General features: G+C 47.4%; 1 protein-coding gene and 1 long non-coding RNA gene across 2 annotated transcripts; both read left to right on the top strand.

The window, feature by feature from the left end:
* The first annotated feature begins 331 nt into the window (after positions 1-331).
* Positions 332-10,262, top strand: MARCO (macrophage receptor with collagenous structure). The gene is made up of 15 exons (XM_064435141.1): positions 332-543; positions 1,562-1,663; positions 2,054-2,290; positions 2,677-2,712; positions 3,632-3,667; positions 4,034-4,141; positions 5,439-5,546; positions 5,643-5,687; positions 6,232-6,330; positions 6,426-6,479; positions 6,991-7,035; positions 7,174-7,281; positions 8,461-8,502; positions 8,822-8,998; positions 9,287-10,262. Exons 1-15 carry the CDS (start codon positions 429-431, stop codon positions 9,415-9,417), a joined length of 1,443 nt encoding a protein of 480 aa, XP_064291211.1. The 5' UTR covers positions 332-428; the 3' UTR covers positions 9,418-10,262.
* Positions 10,263-11,123: 861 nt separating this feature from the next.
* LOC135309463 (uncharacterized) lies at positions 11,124-13,971 on the top strand. Its single transcript, XR_010369728.1, has 3 exons — positions 11,124-12,141; positions 12,465-12,575; positions 12,840-13,971. It is a non-coding gene; the product is annotated as an uncharacterized LOC135309463 (long non-coding RNA).
* The last annotated feature ends 235 nt before the right edge of the window (positions 13,972-14,206 follow it).

Below are 14,206 nucleotides of genomic sequence, written 5' to 3'. Positions count from 1 at the left end.
TCGGTGCACATACTGTGTGTTTCACTGTGACAAAGTCCTCAGCCTCCCCTCCCAGGAGAGTGATTGCCAAGCTAACATTGAACATGGAATCTTCTTGGCTACCTGAGGAGGTTTACTTGTGTTAGAAACAAAAAGTCCATCTCGTGCCTAACTCTGCCACAATGCAGAGATGCTGAATAACTCCAGGTTGAAGATCTTTCAGGATCCTGCCCCTGGACTCCAACTGAGCACATGAGAGCAGCTCAGAATCATAGCTGTGGGGTTTTTTGAGGAACTGTTCAAATTACCACATCAGAGTTCTCAGCAGTCTATAAAAGCTGACCAGATAGGAAATGCATATCAGAAAGCATATTAAATCAGGAGCCAGAGAGGAAGTACCTCCAGTTCTTTATTGTCCCAGGCTTTAGGAGAGCCACAAGAAATTTGTAATGAAAATTACAGATAAATGCGGGGAAGAAGGAAATTCGAGTGATATGAACTCTTTCAGTGTTTCAGAAAAGATTGGGTTTGCCTCACCTGCTATCACAACCTTTCAGATAAGTGGTAAGATTTCTTTTTGTTCAATGGATTTATATAGATTTTATCTGGTCTAAAACAACACATAAAATTGAAATATTGCATATTAAATGCTTTTTGCAGTGATTTTGCTAGTAAATTAACTGACATTTAAAAGTAGAAGTATGTCAAACTACCCTTTCTAGCCAAAAGCTGATGCTGAGCATCAGAAAAAAATTAGTTATTTTCCTGTCTTAGAAAATGTCTAATTTTCTTGAGTAAGACTTTCATGTGTAATAATTAAGATACTAAAATCACCAGATTCAAAAAAAAATGTAAGTTTATGAATTTTTAGCTGAATATAAAAGCTTCATTGCTGACTAAGCCATTCTGTTGTAAAACCAATTAAAATACTGTACTTTTTTAGAACTAAGAATTTAAACTCCTGATTACATTATTTGGAAAAAAAAAAAAAAAAAGAAAAACCTCAATTGAGGGTAACTTACTGAATGTCTGACGTAGTTACCAATGCTTCTGAAATACTTTTTTTCTCCCTGAAGGCCAAAATTCACCAAAGCCATTTATTTCTTTTACACTTCCTGGTAATGATTGATTTTACATCTTATGACTTGTTTCAATTTGTTCTGCAGCTCAGTTTATTATTGATTTTTCATTTGTTTTGATGCATACATGCATCACTGTTGGAATCACCTGTATGTAGTGCTCTGGATGGAGAAGGAATTGCTTTGAGCAACCCTCTGAATGGCAGCCTGGGACAACTAAAAACGATGGAAACGGGGAGTTTATTGATGCAGAAAGGGGGGAAATCACCACACTGACACTGGGTTAAGTCTTGATGGAACTGAGCTGGTTAAATTAGCAAAGGAAAAGATGGCTAAGGAGATTGCAGTGCAAAGCCTGGAGGAGAGGCTTGCTCTCACAGAGGGACCTTGCAGCTCCACACCACTGGAAAGCTCTGTGGCCAAGCCTGGAGAGGCTGGAAGCAAGCAGAGCTTGTAGGGGAGAGGTGTGGGAGAGTGTCTACCCTTCTTCTCTTGGTTCCTAGAGCCTCGGAGCCAGAAAAAGGCGTCCACATGCTGCACTCGGGCAGCCCTCAGCATCTACCTGCTGCTGCTGACGGCCGGCCAGGCGCTGCTGATGTACAAAGGTAACGCTACAGCCTCGCCTGCTTGGCATCAAATGGGCTTGGCATCAACAGAGAGCTCTGCTGGGTGCTCCTGGGGGCACGGGCAAGTGTGGATGAGCACACAGACCTGAGACCTCTGAGGGGCTCCTCCACACACTGCTGGGCAAAGCAGCGGCTGCAGGAGCAATTCCCCCGCCCTGCGTGTGTGCTCTGCATTTGCAAAAGCTCTCCCAGCTGCACCCCTGGCTGCAGCGAGGACTGGCACATGAAAAACACCTCCCCGGGTCAAACAGGGGTGGTCTTTATCCCCCGGGGTCCCCCCCAGGTGCTGAGGAACTGCTCTGCCAAGAAACCATTTCCCAGCCAGATCGGGCAGGGAATATTCATTGCATGGGCTTTTTGTTTCCTCAGTATTTAAGATGCAGAGAGAGATATTGAAACTTCAAGAGCAAAATGCCTCCTATACAGAAGAGATTCTGCAGAGCTACTCTGCCAACAATCTGGCCTTGTCGAGAAGCTCTGCTTGGAAGGACTTTCTCATGGCACAAGAAGAAAACTGGAGGAGAAGCTTAGAAGAGGAAATCACCATAATTAAAAGCAACAATGCAAACCTGATGATGAGGATGAACAACATCACCGTGGTTGCAGGTATGGCTCTCCATGCTGGCTCTGCAGTGGGGAGACCTGGCTCCTCTGCACCACTAGCAGGGCTGAACACCCAGTTTAGATGATCCAATAACTAGGGCAAGATTTAATCTTCCTGTCAGTTAGTTATGCCCCCATGCCAAGGATTGGAGTCAACTCCAGACCAGGGAGCACCTGTAGGAGCTGGAGCACTGCCCTGTGCAAACCCCCAGATCCCCTTGCAGCAGCACGTGTGGCTCTGGGCTCCTCTTCCCTCCTGTGACTTGCAGGTTTGGACTCTGGGTGCCCTCCAAAAGGGTTGTGTCTCCAGCCCACACCCCGATCCCATACTGCTGTGCTCCTCACTGACTGCTGACTACTGAAAAATTCCCATTAAATATTTATTTCAGGGCCTCCTGGACGCAAAGGAGATCCTGGTCTACCAGGTACGTTGGTAAATGAGACACAGCTTCTCCTCTTTTCCTCTTCTTCTTTATTTCATCTAAGAGACCTTAAGTGAGGATTTGGGATTTCAGTCCCCAGACCCAGACCCTACCCAGTGTGCAGACACCCAACGCCCCGGTCATGAGGAGACCTGCAGCAAAAAGCAGGTGCAAAGCCTGTGAGGCTTTTCACTGATTCTCCAGGAGCCTTGGCTAGCCCAGGTGCTCCCACAGGGGTCAATGCCCACCCTGTCCCTGGGAAAACATTGGCACAGACTCAGGAATGAGCTCCACAACCATGCACAAGCTGCTTTCCTGGGTACCTGGGGTTTGGGTAGAACTGCCCCTGCCCCTGAAGTCAATATCTCCAGAGTGTGAGGACAAAGCAGGTCCTGATCTAACGCTGGCTCCACTTTGAGCAGAGGCTGGACCAGGCAACAGTTTCTATGATCCTGTGATGATGATCTAAGATACAACCCTTGTTAGGTCAGGTCTGTAACTCATCCATCCCTACTTCTTGGCTACACTGATGAGATTTTCTAAAGGAAAAAAAAAAAATTAAAAATGGTGTTTTCATATGTTCCTGGCTGCACTTACGACGTTGAAACAGCACCTCCTGCCAAGCAGTGTTATTACACATCAGAGCCCAATCGCTCAGTGCATTTTCATGGAAGATCTCCCCAGTGGTCCCCAAGAGCTGGGCTTGGCAGGAAGACAAGCTGGCCCCTGCCCAGCTGAGCACTCAGCTGAGCTCCAAGGACTTTACTCAAGTGGTTGTTCTGGTCCCTGCCAGCTGAAGATTGGCCTCGCTGGTGACTGAAATTGTGTGAGCAAAGGATGATTAAAAAATTTGTCTCTTCTTCTTAGCCATTACTGTGAATAGATGGTGTGTGTCAGCTGATATATGTATTTTACATCCCAGGGTTACGGGGACCACCAGGGACAAAGGGAGACCAAGGTAAGGCTTTTTTGACACCTGAATTACTTCTGTGGATGAACATAAAGTGCTTTATGGATGATTTTATGAGCAATCTTGTCCTCAGCCAAGGTGTAAGTGAGTAAGAATGTCATTGGAGCTGAAGGAAATAAGCCTATGTAAAGCTAATGTGAGCAAAAGCAAAACTTAACTGGAAAAAAAAAATCTTATTTTAAAAGTCAGTGTGCAACAGCCACAGTGGGCCAATTTCCCACTGTCACCAGGATTTTCAAGTGCACAGAGAGTGGAGTTTGGCTCATGCTCACAGCTGTGGTGGGTGTCCTGCTGCTGGCACTGACTGCACATGGCACCCCAGGAAGCATCAGAAAAATGGTGTTGTCCTTGCAGGAGTACATGGACCCCAGGGGGAGAAGGGGAGCAAAGGAGCTCCTGGTCCTGCTGGCCCAAGTGGTGGTCCAGGAGTGAAAGGACAAAAAGGAGAGATGGGGCTTGCAGGTAAGACTTCTTCACTATCTTAACATTTTTTAATGTTCTCACACATATTTCTTCTTAAACTCATTCTACATAAAACACCAGAAGAAGTTTTCATAGGTCAGTATTCATAAAAATCCAAGCAGCCCTGAGTGTGGTTTTCCAGTCAGTGAGGGAGCTGGATAAACAGGACACTTGACCTGATCTGAAGGGGTTTAATTTCATGCCATGCTTCAGCAAATCTCCCAAAGGAGGGCTGGGGGAAGGGGCCATGCAAAATGTTAATTCTGCACCACGGAAGTCTCTTTACAGAGTGACCTTTGTCTAATGAAAGCCACAGATATTCAATTATCAGCCTATCCTAGATTAAAGCAGTGATGTTTGCAGTAGGATTTCCTTGGTATAAAATAATACAATATAATTTATATGCACAAGCATGTGGATGTTAATCCTCATTTTAGTGGAACCTCTTTCTGAGAGCTTTATGAGCATCTTACATAAGCCTGGCTTTGTACACCTGAAGCAGAAGAGTTATGCAATGTGTTTCTCCCATGTAAAATGCATTATGGATAGCTGATAATCAGTGGTCTCACTTGGGCTGAAAGCAGGAGAGGAAAAGAAAGCAGGTGATGTGTGTGTGCAGAGCAGGGAGGACAGCTGGACAGGTTGATAAGAGCTTCCTCAGATCTTCCATCTGATCCTGAATGCCCCAGTGCTCTCATTAGAACAAGATGCTCCAGAAGAGAAGAGTGATTGTAGGAGGAATACCAAAAGGCAAGGACTTTGGGATAGTTCTAGAGCAGAATGATGAAGGAGTCTTCAAATGAGGCACTTTCAAGTAATTCAGCTCTTTTGGAGCACACTGATCACCTGTTCAGAGAAGACAAGGTTAAGGGGAGATGGCAGAACTCTCTGAAAGAACAGGAGTGGAATGTGCTGCCCTGTAGCTCCACAGTGTCTGGCAGAATGGAAGCATTCAGACTGCAGTAAGGGATATTTAACTAGAGGAGGAAATATTCCAGTAGGAGGGATAGTTTGGGGAATAGATTGGAGAGTTGTCATGGCACCACTGCAAGCCTTTAAAGCAGGCCAGACAAACATCTGGCCAGGGAGGCTGACAGAGCCAGAGGTGGATCAGACAGGCCAGCTCTGTCCTGTATGGTGACAATGTCACTGAATGGCAAATGCAGGTGTGAGGCCAAACCTTGCTGCTGGTGTGGCCAGACAGAGGTGCTCCTCAGGCTGCAGAGACAACAAACCTGGGTGGTTTTTGTTTTTTTTTTTTTTTTAATTTATATGTGTGTGCTGTGTTGTTTCATAGGTTCCCAAGGACAGAAAGGTGACATGGGTGAGAAGGGAGACCCCGGGCTCCCGGGACCCATAGGTCCTAAGGGAGAGCAGGGAATCCCAGGAGTGCCAGGTTCCCAGGGTAAGTGCAGAGGACACAGGGGGACAGGGTGCAGGGCTGCCCCACAGAGGGGCTGGGCTGAGCCTGGTCTGCACTGATGCCAGGGTGTCCTTGCAGGGAGCCCGGGGACACCTGGACCTCCTGGGCCGAAAGGAGAGGCAGGTAAGCTCTACAGAAGTGCAATTTCTCGTAGAGGCATAAGACTGATCTCTTTAATGTGGTGTTTCATGACAAGGAGAGCTGCAGCTGGTCTAGATCCCAGCATGGCTAAGAGAAGATGATGATTAGATGAAGAAACCATGCCAATGTTCCAATGTCATCCAAACTCATCCCAGCCTTGGCTGTCTCTTGTGGGCCCCACTCACTGTGCAGGAGACTGGGAGGGAAGGAAGGGCCATGGCCTCCTGCCTGGCACCTGTGCACACACGAGGACAGAAATTGGCTGCTCTTTTGGGAAGAACTTGTGCATTTCAAGGCTGGCAGTCAGCCAGGAGCTGGTTCCATGCAGCCTTTCACTCCAGATCATCCCTGACTGCATTGCCATGATTAGCACTGCCAGGATTGCAATTTGGAGACAGCCAGTGTTTGTTTTGCCTTCATAGGCTCAGCTCAGTGTGCAAGGGCTGGTGATTGAGCTGTCTGTCTTTTTATTTCCTTCATGAGCTGTTTGGCATTTCATATTGTGCTGCTTTCACTCAACCTCAAGGTGCAACTGGACAGCTTGGACCTCCTGGAAGTCCCGGCCCTGAAGGCAGACCTGGTCAGAAAGGGGACAAGGGGGACCAGGGCCCCAAAGGTAGCCCAGGTACAGCACTGCCCAAACCTATGACTCACTGACCTCCTACTCTGGCCTCACTTTGTCTGATGGGTTCACCCCCACTGATTTATTTTTTATTTTAGGAGCACAAGGCATTGCTGGACTCAAAGGTGTACAGGGAGTACAAGGAATTGCAGGTAAAGGAGACTAAAACAGGGTTTGGGTCAACAACACACATCATGCAGACACCAGAAAGGGAGCTACACCACCAAGAGGAGACCTCTTGAGTCTTCTTCTTGGACCCCCAATGCATCCCGGGATGCCATGGAACTCCTGGGGCTCTGCCAGGCTGCTGTGGGCTGGCTGCTCACCAGAGGGCTGTTTCTGCCATCTCTAATATGTGTGGGGCTGATGGTGCCTGAATTTTGGTATAAATTGAAAATGCACAAACAAAGAAGCAGTTTAAGATGAACTTCACGAGGTTTCTCCACTGCCTGTATTTTCTTGTTTGACATAGTCTGCACTGATTATGATGTGAAATAAGACATCTGATTCAGAAATAGATGCTTACAGTGTAGACACCAAAACTAGATCAGTTAAAATCAATTGTAAATACTGCTTTGCATAAGCTTTTATAAATGTATAAATATCAGTCTCATAAATGTATGTTTGTTTGTTTGTTTGTTTGTTTGTTTTTTATTACCTTAGGACCTCCAGGGCAAAAGGGAGCAAAGGGAGACCAGGGCCCAACAGGTAAACTCTTATAGCATGATTTATAATGATACAAACACTTTAGGTGCCACATTCCAGTGTTCTGCATCAATGTGAAATGTTTGTCATGTCCTTTCCCTAGGAAGGGACAAAGACAATGACATTTTGCTTTCCACCCAGGAACCCCAGGTGCAGCTGGTCAAAAAGGAGCCAAGGGGGATTATGGCACGAAGGGTGTGAAAGGAGAACCAGGACTAAAAGGAGCCAAAGGAGAGACTGGATTTTCTGGTAAGGCTCTTTTCCACAGGGTCTGTGGAGCTGATGGCACATTTGGGTTTGGGACTGTAGATCAAAGGAATGTGCAGGGTGCCAATTGTGCACCCTGGGAGGTGTGTTAAAAGACATGTAAGTACAGAGATGCATTAGATTTTTTCAAATCCCCAATTTCACAGAAAACTGGAACAACCCATGTTCCTCTTTGCTCTGTTCAGAGACATCAGAGACACCCTGTGCCTGGGATAAATCCCATGTAAACATGGCACTCAGGAACATGTAATAGCAAAGCTATTGGAAACACCTAACAGTCAGATCATTTAAATACACCTCGCTAAAAGTTGTTCAAAAGGGCCAACCCTACAGCCACTCTCCATCCTTCAACCCCCTCCCTTCCAATCACAGGATGTTTCAAAAAAAATAAGACCTGTAGTAAAAAAAGAAAAAAAACAAGCAGTTGTTACAACAGCCCATGGGAAGCAAACAGTGCTCCAGATGTTTTTTTCTTTTAATTGTTCACACAGAATGGTACAAGAATCCTTAGAAATAAAATAAACTATATTCTGTGTGGGGCTTCTCCATGCACTCCTCTGGAGCTTTGCATTTGGAGGATGGATGAAGTGTAACTGGGCTGGCTCCATGATTTGGGTGCATGTCATCTCCTGGTCCCCAGAAGGAGACAGCAATGAGTGCTTTCTGGAGGTAGCTTTGGGGGAAAGGGCTCACTGGGTTTTTTCAAACACCCCTACCCTCAAGACCAAGGTGGTCCACAGAAATGTGGAGGACTGCTGAGAGCACCTTTCTGCTCTCCATGGAGATCAAATCCCAGGATGTAGGTGTTCCTGCAAGTACTTTGGGAGATACCATGTCTGCTTCTGGAGATCCCAAAGTCTATCAGAGATGTCATTTTACAGGTAGCAGTGGGAATGAGAAACACTTCCCACAAGTGAGTGAATACATGGCATTTTGAAAGTGGCCCTTTTCTTGGGTCACACATTGGGAATATTTTGCTGTATGTTATCCTACTTTTCCTGCCATGTTTCTTTTACATACCCTTGTAGTCACTTCAGGGTGTTCATTTTCTACAAGGGGAGGAGTCTGAACATCTCTAACTCACACAAGTATTCAGAACTAGATAATAACCAGATTTTCCACAAGCAACTGTCAAATGTTTGCTTTTCTAATTTGAAACAGGTTCCCCAGGACTGAAAGGGAGCAAAGGTGAAAAAGGAGAAGGTACTGGACTTTTCTTCTTCTCTCATTTGCCTTCTGATATCAGAGCTACCTGAGATCAGGACCAAAATACCCCCCTGCTCACACTGAATAACCTGCAGCACAGCTAACAGAGCCAAGGAGCCTGTGCTCTGAGCTGCAGCCTGGTGTCTCCAAACACAGGAGGCTCTTGAATTGTTTGGATTTGAGCTACCAGTAACCTCTGGTCCCACCCTGGAGATGGGATCATCCCTCTGGTTCGGTGGTCACTCTTCTGTCTGTCAGTGCCTTTTTCCTTATGCCTGTATGACCCACAGAGTTGTTTTCTCCTCTGAATTCTCAGTGGGCCCTGGTAACTATGTACGAATCGTGGGAGGAGACAGGAGGGGCCGTGTGGAAATCTTCAACAGAGGCTCCTGGGGAACAATCTGTGACGATGGCTGGTCCAGCCGAGAGGCCGGCGTCGTCTGCCGAATGCTGGGCTTCAGCCGAGCCGTCACCCACTTCACAGCCTCACCAGGTGAGTCCCCAACAGCTCACACCCCTCCAGGCCTGCCACGGGTGGTTGCACACACAGAAAGCACCACACCAAGGTTACCCACCCCAGCAACCAGTGATCTTCTCGTTCCTCTTGGGATGAGGCTGCTGCATGTCAAGTGCTGCTTGAATTGTGCCCAAAAGCTTGATTTCCAACAAGCCAACCACACAACCACTGTCCACAGGGCTCTCCTAAGGAAAAAAGGCATATTCCTCTTTCTCCCATCCTAGCCAACAGGTTTTTTTTGTTTGTTTGTTTAATCTTCCAAAGGTACTGGACAAATTTGGCTTGATGATGTGAATTGCACAGGGAGTGAACTTTCAATTACGGACTGCAACAAGCGCGGCTGGGGTGACCACAACTGCAGCCACAGCGAGGATGTTGGGGTGGAGTGTGCTTGATGGGACACCGAGTCTGTCCTGGGAGCTGCTGCTGCTGCCTCTGCTCTCCATGGAGCTCTTCTTCGTGATGCAAACCCAATTTCATCAGGCTGTGCTTCTGTGCCTCTTCACCAGGTCATAGAAATATTGACAAAGAAAGTTGAATTTTTTACAAACCAATAACAGTTGCAAGACCCACAGGTAACCTGAAACATCCCAGCTGTCACAAAACAATTGGAGCTCAGGCATGTGAGCCAGTTCACAGCTTTCCCAGCTACCTGACATCAGCTCATCTGCAGGAGCTCACACATGTGTGACCTCTAAGTCCACAGGGGAGGGAAAGGGAGGGTCCACGTTAGCTTAGTGCAGTAAGAGAACAGGATCAGTGTGCAGAAACCTGCATTTACTGCAGCTGAGCTGGATAGTCCATCTTCCTCATGCTACAGTTGTGAACCTGAGCTTAAAACCCCAGAGAAGTGCATACACCCAAGACAGCAGATGCTCAGAAATCACCAGATGATCTCTCTAGCACGCAAATATAAATATTTTTCAGAAACTATGCTGGTCACACATTAAGGTGCAAAAATAAGTGCCTGGGATCCAGGTGCCATACAGCACTTGTTTTTGACCTTAGCTAAGTCCCCTGCCTTCTCTGTCAGCATTTCCTAAGCTGTCTCTGGTAGCAATACCCCTCAGTTATCTGGTGTATAAAGCAAGCTTTTCATGCCTTTAGAAATTAGATGCTCCAGTAAAGCAAAACGATGACAAATAAAAAATACAGCAAAGCATGAATAAGCTATCAATTGGTGTTAGATAGAAATAAATAAATAAATAAATGCTCTAGTAGATAAAGAAATAAAATTACACACACGCACCTGCTCTCCAATGCTCCTTGCCGGCACTAAGGGGAGCCCAAGGGCCGCCGCCGCTCCGCAAAACCGCTGCGGAGCCCCGCAGCATCGGCCCCGAGGCTGCCCCTGTCCCTGTCCCTGTCCCCGTCCCTGTCCCTGTCCCTGTCCCTGCCCCTGTCCCTATCCCTGTCCCTGTCCCTGTCCCTGTCCCCGTCCCTGTCCCTGCCCCTGTCCCTATCCCTCTCCCTGTCCCTGTCCCTGTCCCTATCCCTGTCCCTGCCCCTGTCCCTATCCCTGTCCCTGCCCCTGTCCCTGTCCCTGTCCCTATCCCTATCCCTGTCCCTGCTCCTGTCCCTGCCCCTGTCCCTGTCCCTGTCCCTGTCCCTGCCCCTGTCCCTATCCCTGTCCCTGCTCCTGTCCCTGTCCCTGCCCCTGTCCCTATCCCTATCCCTGTCCCTGCCCCTGTCCCTGTCCCTGCCCCTGCCCCTGTCCCTGTCCCTATCCCTGTCCCTGCCCCTGCCCCTGTCCCTGTCCCTGTCCCTATCCCTATCCCTGTCCCTGCCCCTGTCCCTGTCCCTGTCCCTGTCCCTGCCCCTGTCCCTGTCCCTGCCCCTGTCCCTATCCCTGTCCCTATCCCTGTCCTTGTCCCTGTCCCTGTCCCTGTCCCTGTCCCTATCCCTGTCCCCGCCCCTGCCCCTGTCCCTGTCCCTACTCCTGTCCCTGCCCCGCGTCCCCGCTGCCTTCTCCCGCGGGGAACCGGGGATCCGAGCATCCCTCTCCGCTCCGCTCCCCTGGAGCAGCTCAGACCCCGGCACAGGAGCGTCATGGACCTGCAGGAGCGAGGCCAGAGGGGGCTGCGAAGATGCTCGGAGGGAAAGCACCTCTCCCAGCAAGACAGGCTGAGAGAGTCGGGGCTGGTCAGTCTGGAGAGGAGAGAGCTCTTAGAGCACCTTCCAAACACCTGCAGGAGAGCTGGAGAGGGATTTTGTCAAGGGTGTGTGGTGATAGGGCAAGGGGGAATAGCCTTAATCTACACCTAATCTCTTTTTGTTTATCTGTCAGGGGAAGATTCTTTCCTGTGAGGGTAGTGAGCCACTGGCACAGGCTGCCCACAACAGCCGTGCATGTTTCAGATTCCTGAAAATGCTCAAGGCCATATTGCATGGGGCTTGGAACATCCTGGTCTAGTAAAAGCTGTCCCTGCCCAGGGATTTGAAATTATATGACCTTTAAGATCTTTTTCAAGTCAAATCATTCCATGATTCTATGATCCCAGGAGCAGGAGGGCAGTGGCAGCCACAGAGGCCTGGAGATGCATCCAGAGAGTGCCTGTGATGTCCCACATGTGTCACAGGAAGGGACTAAAATGTGTTTTATCCTGTGGAACAGCTGACAGCACACACAGTGAGGCAAAAACCTGACTGGGGTGATTGGTTTGAGGGAACGAGGCAGGCTGTGGTGGTTTCAGTCCTTGGTAACTGCAGCAGGGGTCAACCAGTCACCCAAGAAAGGGATTTTGCAATATAAGAGCAAATGGTTTTAGGTCTCTGTGATGCAGCCCCTTGCACCTGATGGTTTGTGAGAGACTGCTGGGCAGCTGTGACACTTGTACAGGTCTTGCTCCCCACTCCTTAATAGCTAGAAACACAATTTCTAAGACAAACCCTCAGATTTTGCCAGCATGGCAGAGGTGTCCCCTTGGAGGGACAGAGGAGGGGCAGCTGCACAGCTCATCCCCCACGGGGGCAGGACACAAGTGCCAGCAGTGGCATTTGGAAGCTCAGCACTGGGATCCCTGTGCAGCAGGTTTGGAGGGCACTCACATGTTCACTTCTCTAAGAGAAGGTCCTCCACTGGGGCAGGAAGAGTGCCACAAGTCACCATGGAATGGCTGGTGAGCAACAAAAAATCCTTTTGCATCTACAGAAAGGGTGGTCCTGAGATTTGTAGGCTGGTTTGTGGGGCCACACCCCATCCCTCCCAAATTCCCAGCTCCAGCTGTTCCAGCCCAGCCTCAAAGCCTCCCAGGCCTCCTGCAGTGCCCTGAAAGAGCTGCCTGTGACAGCTAACAAGGAGTGGTGCAGCTTTGCTTATCATTCATGCCCAGCACCAATTAAAAAGACTTAGTTAAGCAAAATGCAATTACACTGTCATGGATAAAAGGGATACAATTAATTAAAATGGAACACTTTCCCTTAGGAATGATGTTATTTCCAGATGCTCCCACCCCTGTCCCTGACTGTTCCTCGTGATTTGAAGATGTTTGGGATGAATTGGGGTCTTTTAGATGGTTTTGTCCCATCTTGCTGGCTCACATGTATTTATGAGGTAAGTTAGCAAAGACCTTTGAGGACACAAATCTTTTCTGGAGCTCTAAAACAGGATTTCCAATGTATCTGACACAACCTTCCCAAGAAGATGAACATTTCATAGAGGCTGTTTGGTGCCAATCTCAGAGTTTTCTCCTTTTGGGGAGAAAACTGAGCCTTCTGTCATCTCTGAAGGAATGGGGAACAGCCAGATATGTGCGTGGCTGGAAGGATTTTCCAAAATTCACAGGGAAGCAACTGAAGTGAGGTTTCCCATCTCAAGCCCCACAGAAAGGGAGAGAAGCTGAAGAGCAAAACGTTTACCAGCTAAAAGCCAGTTCTCCATGGTTCCAAAGCCTGAAGTTTATGCTGAATGCATCATAACACACCTCCTTAGAAAAATTATTGATGATTCCAGCTGCAAAGGTAAAAAAGGCAATCAATGAGTTTAAGACATTGTATTAAAATATGCAATAAAGGAATTCATTTTCTGCATTACATTCATATGACAGACAGGTAACAATTTTAATACACATGCAGGCTACATCTGAAGCCTAAACTCATCATATCATATATAGGTCACTAATTGTATTTTCATCCCTCTCTTCTGAAGTCTTCTGATGTTTTAGATCAGATCACCACAAATCTGCCAGCACATTTCCTCGTTTTTTCTGTTAAACATCACAGTGGAGGGCAGCATCTGGCCTCAAAACCCTACGATTTTTTTTTTCTGTCTCACTTGGTGTCAGAACTGGTCAGGTTTGGCTTGATTAACTCTTCCCACCAGCATGGTCCAGCAAAGGCCCAGCCAAGCACCCAGTGCAGTTCACAAACCCCAGCTCCAAGTGTTTCTGATCCTGCAAAGGAGCCAGTTTGGCTCTCACAGGCACTGGCACCACCATGCACTGATGCAGGCAGCTGCTCTGCTGTGACACCGGGCTGATTTTAACCCAAAGTGCTTAAACAAACTGTTAATGGTAGCTCCAAGTGATTATCCATTTATTTCAGTATTTGTCTTTTTCAAATGTGACCTAAAATCTATAAGTAATTAGTTATTGTACAAGCTACGGTATTGCAAAATGCTTCCCTTCATTTTTTATTCCGACTCTGAACTATAACTCCAAAATCATTCTAGTCACACCAGCCTTCAAAGGTCTAAATGGGGAGGAAGGGGGGCTAACTCCTTAGTATCTTTGAGATTTACAAGAATATTTGAGGATTTTCTGGGGATTCAATGTGAGATGAAAATAAAAGAGTTTTGCAGGCAAACAGTGAAACTTATGCTTCCAGTTCAAAAGGAAAGACACAGAGAAAAATTTAAATGCTAAATAAATATTGCTATTCAACAGCAGTCTTTGTCTTTTGAGTCCTAGGTTAAAATTACTTCACAGGGACTATAAACACTCTTTTTTACTCTCCTTTGTTGGAGCTAAATGAATTTTAACTGCAGAAGTTCCAGGGTGAAGAAGAATTGCCTCCTAAAACTCCTCCCAAACCACCTAAGTACCCCAGCAGAGGACAGCAGGAGAGGACTTTGGGAGCTGTTAAATGAGGTGAATAAGAAAATAGTATATACATTGAATTTATTCTGGGTCTGCTTGTGATGTTTTGTATAAATGCTAACAAATAAACAGCGCTGTGAAGGTGCTG

The sequence above is a fragment of the Passer domesticus genome, chromosome 10, assembly GCF_036417665.1.
Source record: "Passer domesticus isolate bPasDom1 chromosome 10, bPasDom1.hap1, whole genome shotgun sequence".
NCBI lineage: Eukaryota > Metazoa > Chordata > Aves > Passeriformes > Passeridae > Passer > Passer domesticus.
The sequence above is the reverse complement of the archived record's forward strand: the minus strand, read 5'-3'. Positions and strand labels throughout refer to the sequence as shown.